The sequence below is a fragment of the Mandrillus leucophaeus genome, unplaced genomic scaffold, assembly GCF_000951045.1.
Source record: "Mandrillus leucophaeus isolate KB7577 unplaced genomic scaffold, Mleu.le_1.0 Scaffold78, whole genome shotgun sequence".
NCBI lineage: Eukaryota > Metazoa > Chordata > Mammalia > Primates > Cercopithecidae > Mandrillus > Mandrillus leucophaeus.
Window position 1 is genome coordinate 539,563 of NW_012108474.1, and position 9,843 is coordinate 549,405.

General features: G+C 52.8%; 1 protein-coding gene across 2 annotated transcripts in view; it reads left to right on the forward strand.

Annotated features, from left to right (window-relative positions):
- The window catches only part of LOC105529690 (rab11 family-interacting protein 3), a 116,073-nt gene that overhangs the window by 83,521 nt on the left and 22,709 nt on the right, over nt 1–9,843 (forward strand). The window contains exons 5-7 of one of the 2 annotated variants that reach the window (XM_011966886.1): nt 1,975–2,124; nt 4,248–4,382; nt 9,312–9,347. In XM_011966886.1, coding sequence (XP_011822276.1) covers nt 1,975–2,124; nt 4,248–4,382; nt 9,312–9,347 — 321 coding nt within the window. The remainder of the gene's footprint in view (nt 1–1,974; nt 2,125–4,247; nt 4,383–9,311; nt 9,348–9,843) is intronic. The other variant, XM_011966887.1, reaches the window with a different exon arrangement.

Consider the following 9,843-nt stretch of genomic DNA (forward strand, 5'->3'; position numbering starts at 1 on the left):
GCCTCCCGGGTTCAAGTGATTCTCCTGTCTCAGCCTCCTGGGTAGCTGGGACTACATGCGCCTGCCACTATGCCTGGCTAATTTTTTGTCTTTTTAGTAGAGACGGGGTTTCACCGTGTTAGCCAAAATGGTATAGATCTCCTGACCTCGTGATCCGCCCGCCTCGGCCTCCCAAAGTGCTGGGATTACAGGCGTGAGCCACCGTGCCCGGCCCTGGTTTGGTTTCTGTATCATTTTTACTGAAAGCCTGCGTATTTAAGGCCATGGGATTCATCCTGAGCTATCCCAGGAGTGATGCGTGGTGGGCATTTCTGTGGGTGTGAAACTGGAACTTCTCACGGCTGAGCACAGCAGGTCTGGACAGAGCAGAGTACATGGTCCTCCTGACTCTGCCCCCTTCTCCTGGGCACGAGGAGTCGCCTCACTCTCCCAGGCCCCTTTCTTTCCTGGAACGAAGCAGCACCTGGCCTGCACGGCAGGTTCTCCTGAGGACTTCTGGGGAAGGGTGGGAGTGGGGAGCGCTGGAGCACAGGAGCCGCTGGAGGCACAGCTGTTTCCCGTTGCCTCCAGCCACTGTGTTTTTCAGAACTTGGCTGTGGGGCAGTCATTCTCTTCAGAAGGAGGACGGGTACTTGGAAACCCCTTCCTTTTCCCCGTTGCGATTTGCTGTTAAGTTTTAGATTAAAGTAGAAGTTTGAATTCCATCGCCCAGTGGTTGCGTGAGGACAGCAGCTCCCTAGAGAAGAGGCGAAGGTGCTTGAAGCCAGATGTTGGTCTGTGTGGACCTGTGCTGTCCCGTGTGGGGCCGCGGGACTCGTGATGTGGGAGGACACACTTGCTGCAGAGTGAGGAGAGTGAAGAGGCTGGAGTGTTTCAAACGACTGCATGTTGGGCTAAGTAAAATGTTTTATTAAAATATATTTGGGCCGGGCGCAGTGGCTCACACCTGTCATCCCAGCACTTCGGGAGGCCAAGGCGGGCAGATCACGAGGTGAGGAGATCGAGACCATCTTGACCAACACGGTGAAACCCTGTCTCTACTAAAAAGACAAAAAATTATCCGTGTGTGGTGGCGGGCGCCTGTGGTCCCAGCTGCTTGGAGACTGAAGCAGGAGAACGGCATGAACCCTGGAGGCGGAGCTTGCAGTGAGCTGAGATCGCTCCGTAGACTCCAACCTGGGCGACACAGCAAGACTCCATCTCAAAAAAAGAAAAAGAAAAAAAAAACTGTTTCTTTACTTGTTTTTTTTTTTGAGACAGGGCCTTGCTCTGTCACTCAGGCTGGAGTGCAGTGGCATCATCACCGCTCACTGTAGCCTCGACCTCCCAGGCTCAAACGACCTTCCCACTTCAGCCTCCCGAGTACCTGGGACTACAGGCGTGTGCTTCCACACCTGGCTGATTTAGAAATTTTTTTTTGCAGTTGAGGCCTCCCTCTGTTGCCCAGGCTGGTCTCAAACTCCTGAGCTCAAGCCATCTGCTCGCCTTGGCCTCCCAAAGTGTTGGGATTACAGGCATGAGCCATCGCACCCAGCCCCCACTTTTTTTTTTTTTTTTGAGACGAGTCTCACTCGTTGCCCAGGCTGGAGTGCAGCAGCGCCATCTCGGCTCATTGCAAGCCCTGCCTCCTGGGTTCATGCCATTCTTCTGCCTCAGCCACCCGAGCAGCTGGGACTACAGGCGCCCGCAACCAAGCCCGGCTAATTTTTTATATTTTTATAGAGATAGCGTTTCACTGTGTTAGCCAGGATGGTCTCCATCTCCTGACCTCGTGATCCACCTGCCTCGGCCTCCCAAAGTGCTGGGATTACAGGTGTGAGCCACCGCACCTGGCCTTTTGTGTTTTTTTAAACGTGACTCCCAGGACTCACGTGTGGCTTGCAGCACACCCTCTGGAAAGCACCTTCCACACCCTCAGCTTGGGGATGCCTATGGCCTTCAGTCAGAAGACATCATTTCTGTTTTACTTTGTAGGTCTCACCCCCATGGCCAGTCTGTCATCACGGTGATTGGGGGTGAGGAGCACTTTGAGGACTACGGTGAAGGCAGTGAGGCAGAGCTGTCCCCAGAGACCCTGTGCAACGGGCAGCTCGGCTGCAGTGACCCCGCTTTCCTCACGCCCAGGTAATGACACCTTGCACCAGCACACCCTCCTCCCTCTTCTTCCCGTGGTTGATTATAGGAAGTTTCCCTTTTTGGTTGGTACGTTGGTAAGAGAGAACTTGCTTTCCTTGATGTAATGTGATTAAGTAAACCATATTCAAAACTTTAAAATTTATACCTGGATTTAGGAAAGCTGGGTGAAGTCCCTCTTATCCAGCTACATCCCCAGATCACTGCATTTCTGAGGCTTCAGCAGAATCATGTGGCACAGAGCTGTGTTTGGACACTCGGCTTGCAGGCTCCTTAGCTGTGGGCCGTGGATCACATGGTGGGCTGTGCAGGCTTTTGAGGGAGGCCTCAAGATCACAAGTGAGTCTTCAGATTCATTTCCTTGTAAATATCTGACATCCCAACTGGAAAGCTGCGACTAAATAAGTAGAAGCATGACACGCAGTGGGTGAGATGCCTACTCACAAACGTCCAGAGTCCTCTTGGCTTGGATCCAAACATGGGGTCTGGGTACGCACATCTGAGGGCTTAGGGCTCCCGCGTGGGAGTCAGTCCCTCGAGGACGCTCCTGAGTTCAGGGAGACCCTCGCCTGGCTGATGGGGTTGTTACTTCAATCCCTTCTCCCCTTTGCTGCTAGGTTCTTGTTGTCCATCTTTGCCAGCATTCAAGGCCGAGTCTCTTTAAGCAGCCACAAGAGTCTTCCCTTGCCCGCCACCTGCCCGCTGTTACCGAGGCCCAGGGAACCTGGGTGGAGGGCGGTGCAGGAGGGGCCATCCCTTGAGCTGAGCAGCTCATCTGTCCATAGGGTCCCCCTCCTTTCGTTTCCCATGTGCCCTCCCTGAAGCTACCCATCAGCCCTGGGTGTGGGGACCCTGCACGGATGTCCCGTGTGCTGGTTGGTCCCGGCGAGCGTCCTGGGAGAGCTGTGCGTGAGTGAGGCGTCGCAGGCGTCCTCAGAGGCAGTGTGCTTGTCTTCGGCACTGTCCTCTCCCAGCGGGTGGTGGTGTCAAGACAAGGGCCAGAGGACTGGGCGTTTCTAAACTTGTGTCTCTGGGCTTGGTAATCACCTCTTCCTACCTGTGTAGTTTGTCCCTGTCTCCTGTGCAGTGTTTTCATTGTTACCTGTTTCAAGTGTCATCTATGCTACATTGTATGTTTCACTTTTCACCTTTCTTTACTTGAGCTTCCACAGCCTGTGGGTCCCAGTGCCCAAGATGAGGCTGCCTTTGCTCTTCTGCCTTCGCGTCGCAGACACAGCACCCCCTGCCAGTGCCCCAGAAGCCCTTGGAGGTGAAGTCACAGGGAGGTTAGCTAGCACCACCACGATACAGAACACTGAGTTTTAACGCAGGTCGGTTTTTTGGGCTTTTTTTTTTTTGAGACAGGATCTCACTTTATTGCCCAGGCTGGAGTGGTGCCATCATGGCTCACTGCAGCCTCAACCTTCCTCAGCTTCCTGAATAGCTGGAACTACAGGTGTGAGCTACTACACCTAATTTTTGTATTTTTTGTAGAGACAGGGTTTCACCATGTTGCCTAGGCTGGTCTCAAACACCTGAGCTCAAGCGATCCACCCACCTCAGCCCCCTCAAAGTGCTGGAATTACAAGCATGAGCCACCATGCCCAGCTTTAATGCACATCTTAAAAATCAGAAAACTATTGTAGATTTATCATTCATGCATAGTTTTTGCTAGAGGTGATTTCTGGAGTAATCATAAATATAGTACAGTAAGTAAAGTTTACCTGGAGATATGGTTTTCTATCACGTTGATGTGTTTTTGGCAAAAGAGAAAGCAGTGTGGTTTTTTACCTTCTTTTTAAAGAAGGGCTTTTGCTTTGCAAGGAAGCTCTCAGGCTGCCCCTGCTTTCTTCTGGGCACCTGACCCAGAGGAGCAGGTGTGTGCGGGGCCCCCTGCTGCTCGAGCTGGTGCCTGTCCGGGGCTCCTGGGGGCAGCTGAGGGGTGTGGGCTCACTGCGGTCTAAAGGCAAGAGCCAGAACATTGCACAGCTCATTCTCCACGTGCTTTTGTTCCACACCATGTCCCGTCCTGTCCCCCTCAGCCCCTTGTGCGGAGTCACAGATGACCCCACGGGTCCCCATCCTCTCCTGAACGGATGCTTCTGTCTCTCTAGCACTGACCCTCTTGCCGCAAAGCTGCACAGCATCCTCACTGATGAGGCGTTTGAGTTTTACTGTAGCCAGTGCCACAAACAAATCAACCGCCTTGAGGATCTTTCCGCCCGCCTGAGTGATCTTGAAATGAATAGGTAACTGACGAGCGCCTGGCCTTGCTGTCTGTTCCCAGGGTGTGGGGGACTCCCGATACCCACAGCCCCGTTGAGGGCCTGACCTGACTCCGGTGCTTCCTGAGGCGGGTCTGGTTGCCGCGAGGCCAGCGGGACTCTCCCTGGGGCCCCGCCTCCTCCCCTGCACGCCCCGGGCCGCCGGCGCCCCGCCTCCTCCCCTGCACGCCGCGGGCCGCCGGCGCCCCGCCTCCTCCCCTGCATGCGCAGCTCAGGCCAGCGCTTGTGTTGGTGGAGAAAGTGATCAGTCTTTGCAAGCTGTGCTGTCTGTCCTGTGTGTGAAAGAGGATTCTTTCTGCATTTTACTAAAAGATTTCTTTCATTGAGCTCATGAGACAGAATTGGGAAAGTTAAAAGATTTGGTCTTTAAGAACAAACGTGTAAACAGCTTTCAGGATTGTTAGTTTCAGTGGAGTTTCCTGTACTCACAGCGAGCCTGTAAGGGAGCTGACTGTGTCTCGGCAGGGGAGCTTCTGTGGCTGGCCCCATGTCTAACCCCCAGTTACAGAAGACAGTTTTGGGTGGTTTGCACATATTGACGTGCCTATTAGGCATCTCTGTTGATTTCGCCTGCAGTAAAGCCCATGGGGAAGCCCCTGGGTGGACAGCCCTCGAGGAGGGTCTGGTGAAGAAATGGGCCCCTTTGGAGCTTTCCACAGCAGCCCTAGCCTAGCAGAAGAGGTGAGTGAGCATGCAGGCTCCTGCTGGCAATCCGGGATGGCTTCCTGAAAAACGAGCCCTGGCCTGTTGGGAGGGTTTGTAAAGGTGGCAGAAAGGTGAGCTACTGTTATGGTTCTAGCGTGTTTAGAGGTCTTTGTGAAACTGCTTACTGTCTTGAGCCTGCTTCTGTCCCTGCCCCCAGGGGGCTTCTGCCAAGGCCAGCCCATCCTTGCTGGTGGGTGCTCACTGCTCACAGCCTTGTTGAGGCTTCTGTCCTGCCTCTAGTTCCATTTCCAGGGCACTTAACTCTTCTTAGGTTCCATGAAATGCTGTGAAACACAGGGCCTCCAGTCAGTGCCCATTCAGGTGGAGAGGATGCCGGTGAGGCCCGGCACTGATGGCCACTCTGGAGCATCAGGGGGTCTTGGCAGCACTGATGAGAAAGCAGAAGTGCTCTTTGAAGAGGGCCTTCCTGGGAGACTTGAGGCCATCCGGAATCCGGTGATTCCAAAGATCCGCTAGCCTCTGTTTGAGGGGAAATCGGTTTTCGCCTGCTGTATTTGTTCAGCTAAGGGTTCAGGGCTCGGTGACGATGGCTCATCCTGCCTGGGGAGGGATCATTTGTTCTTCCCATGCAGAGACTTGCCCTCCCACCCACCGGTAAGTTGAGTGCAAGCATATCATCTCCGTATGTGAAAGTAAGCCTGAAGACTCAGGTCTTGTCTCATTCTATGAAGATTTTTGACATAGAAGGGATTTTTTCCCACATTGAGAACTGGCTCCAGGATGGCCATGGTCACCCCTGCTGGGCTTTGTGGGTTAGAGAAGGGACTAGGATGTAGCTAAGTACAACCAGCAAGTCCTGTGGAGCCTCACGTCCAGGTTCTGCCACCCCTTTTCCTAAGACTCTACGAAGCGGGCCAGGCGCAGTGACTCACGTCTGTAATCCTAGCATTTTGGGAGGCTGAGGCAGGCAGATCATTTGAGGCCAGGAGTTTGAGACCAGCCTGGCCAACATGGTGAAACCCTGTCTCTACTAAAAATATAAAAATTAGCAAGGAGCGGTGGTGCACACCTGTAGTTCCAGCTACTTGGGAGGCTGAGATGGGAGGTTCACTTGAACCCAAGAAGTTGAGGCTGCAGTGAGCCAAAATTGTGCCACTGCACTCCAACCTGGGCGACAGAGCCAGACTCTGACTCCAAAAAAAAAGACTCTGCCAAGTGGTTAATATGCTATTCAGTTCAACACAATCAGGGCACACAGCTGCCAGTGAGAACATTCTCCCCAGAACCCTCAGTGGGGGAGATCTGAATCTTGCCTTTTAGTTTCCATGGACTTGCCCGAAAGTAAGCTTATTTGGTCATGCTTTGTGGGTGACAAGAGGTGATTAGTCCAGACCACCTCTGGAAGCTTTGATATCGGATACGATGTCCAGTCACCTCAGAACAGGCCAACAGCTATTGCATTTTCCAGGTATCCTAGAGCCTCTAAATACATTTCATTTTGGAGAAACTAAGAAGCGTGCCTTACATGGAGGTATATTTTCTTTTTTCTTTTTTTTGAGACAAAGTCTCGCTTTGTTGCCCAGGCTGGAGTGCAGTGATGCGATCTCTGCTCACTGCAACCTCTGTCTCCCGGATTCAGGCGGTTCTCCTGTCTCAGCCTCCCAAGTAGCTGGGACTACAGGTGCCTGCCACTGCGCCCGGCTAATTTTTGTATTTTTAGTGGAGACAGGGTTTCACTGTGTCTCAATCTCCGGGCCTCGTGATCCTCCCGCTTCAACCTCCCAGAGTGCTGGGATTACAGGCTGAGCCACTGCGCCTGGCCTGCCTGGAGGTATATTTTCAAATTACAAACGCTGTTGCTGGTCTGCCAGCCCAGGCCCTGAGAGGTAAACTGAACGTTCAGTAGGTAAACTGAATGATGAGTCTGTCCTGTCTTATTAGTTCTAGGGAGTCTCAATAATAGGATAAAATTAGATTTGTATTCAGCCTGGGTGCTGTGGCTCATGCCTGTAATCCTAGCACTTTGGGAGACCGAGGTGGCGGATCACGAGGTCAGGAGATCGAGACTATCCTGACTAACACGGTGAAACCCAGTCTCTACTAAAAATACAAAAAATAAGCCGGGCGTGGTGGCAGGCGCCTGTAGTCCCAGCTACTTGGGAGGCTGAGGCAGGAGAATGGCGTGAACCCGGGAGGCGGAGCTTGCAGTGAGCCGAGATTGCACCACTGCACTCCAGCCTGGGCCACAGAGCGAGACTCCATCTAAAAAAAAATAGACCTGTATTAAAATACACATTATTAGTCTCCAATCAGGAAAGGAGAGCCACACAGTAATTTGAACAAGGAAAGTTTAATACAAAGAATGGACTGGGTGTGGGCTGAAATCCCAGTGCTTTGGGAGGCTGAGGCGGGAGGATCCCATGAGCCTGGGAGGTTGAGGCTGCAGTGAGCTGTGGTTGCACCATTGCACTTCAGCCTGGGTGACAGAGTCAGACCCTGCCTGTAAAAAAAGGTAATACAAACAAACAAAAAATTTTAAAAATCATTAGAGAAAGAAAAAGAATGACTGCCACAGGCTATGGGAGTAATGAGGCACTGGTTGGGATGAGTAAAAAGAACTCTGCAGAGCATAGGGATAGCAGCCACAGGAGCAGCCGCCACCCAGGGCCTGGGCAGAGCCCCCCAGCTGCAGCCACTGCTACCCAAGGCTGAGGTCTGCAGCAGCTGCAAACCGGGTGGTGGGGATACCACCGTGCTGTCAGGGCTTGTGGGGAACCTGCCTCCTGGCTGCCAGGAAAGCTATTCTGTTGCAGGATGCGTGGCAGAGTCACCCCCTAGAGAACAGCTACCCGAATGGGGTCGGGGAAGCCCCTGGTTCTGGCTACAGTGGGCAGGATGCTCCCTAGAGTGGGGGCTAGCGAGGCTGCGTGTGTTGGAGGGCCCTGCAGAGAGTGGTCAGAACCAGGAGGCAAACCTCTTCCTGCTGTGTTCGCTCCACGGCTCCCTCTGCTGATGACACGCAGCATCATGGAGGAGGAGCCTGCTAAGGGCCCAGCGCTGTTTCTGCAGGGCCAGTAAAAAGGATGGACTTGGAGCTGAGGGGCTCTACATTAATACCTGGCACAGCAGCTGATTCTCCTCCAGCAGATTTTATTTTATTTATTTATTTTTTTGAGACAGAGTTTTGCTCTTTGTTGCCCAGGCTGGACAGTGGCGTGATCTTGGCTCACTGCAACCTCCACCTCCCGGGTTGAAGCGATTCTCCTGTCCCAGCTTCCCGAGTAGCTGAGATTACAGGCACGTGCCATCACGCCCGATTATTTTTGTATTTTTAGTGGAGACAGGGCTTTTCCACGTTGCCAGGCTGGTCTTGAACTCCCGACCTCTGGTGATCCGCCCGCCTCGGCCTCCCAGAGTGCTCGGATTATAGGCATGAGCCACCATGCCCGGCCCCTCCAGCAGATTTTTCTGCCTGACCCTGGAAAGAAAATCATGGGTGTTTTTGAGACAGGTAGGCTGAAGAGAGATGTGGCTTTGTGAGTTCCAGGATCTTGATGGTTTCCAGGCCCTGGGGGTGAGGGTGTATTCTTGCAGGCTGAGGCTAATAGTTTAGCAGCTATACTGTAAAATACAACTTTGGACCTCAGAAATGAGAGAGAAGGTAAGTTTGGCTCATGTGCCACTGCAGATGGTTAAATCAAACAGTTGATGTATAATTGGCTACATTTACTGCCCTGAAATGGCAACGGGAAAGGTGTCCAAACTGATGCCTAGGCAGGCGTTCTGAGCATGATGCATCAGTGCCTAAGTCGAAGTCAGCGGCAAACTCTCCTGTCATAGCGGGATCTGGGGTCACTTTTCACTTGGGGGTCTCCGAAGGCCAAGCGTTTGGGGGTAATTTGGCTTCAGAAGCATTGGGACAGTGCAGCCAGCTGATGGGACCAGGTGTGGCGCTGGCCCCTCAGTCACAGTCTGGGGTGGCTGCATCTGGAAGCCTCTTTGGGGGCTGGAGTAACGAGACGTATGCGGCCTCATCCCAGCACCCCCGTGTCCTTGCTGTTTTGCTGAGTGAGCGTTTGTGCATGGGCTTGCCTGGGGGGCCCTGCATGCCGGGAGCACTGCTGAAAGGCTGCCCACCCCGTATCTCCACAGCCTGAGTTTCCTGCTTCCTCTTGCTCCTCTCTGTCTGTTCTAACAATTTTCCTGTTTATTTTGTTTTCTGCACAGTCCGACAAAGCGGCTCTCCAGCAAGAAGGTGGCGAGGTAGGTGGGTCTCTGCTTCCTGCTGAAAAACGTTCTGAAGTGGATAATTAATCATAGTTTTTAAAAAAACGTTGTAGAAAATGTTCTTTTCCGAGGTATTTTTTAAACTCCTGCAAGTTACTTTACATGGTTTGGGGCTGAAGGTATCCTGAGGGAGTGTTGGGAAAGGGGTTTCCGGGGCTGTGAACTTGGACCCAGATTTGTGACCAGGAGGTAGGTGTCAGAGCTTTTGGTGCTGGGCCTGTTGAGTGTTCACTAAGGTCTGGAAGGGGCCACCATCCCCACGTCTGCTCTATGTTAGTTCTGAGGTACCGAGACCCAGTGAGGAGCCTGACTTCTCAGAGCCGGGTCTGGGCAGCTCCCCAAGGTGAGTTGAAGGTGAGGGGTGGGTTTGACTTCAATTCCTAAAGACCATTTCTTCATTTTTCAGCTTTGCATAGATCTGTTGGCTTCCTGCTGTGAAAGATGGCAACATACACTTTTATCTTCCTCCCCT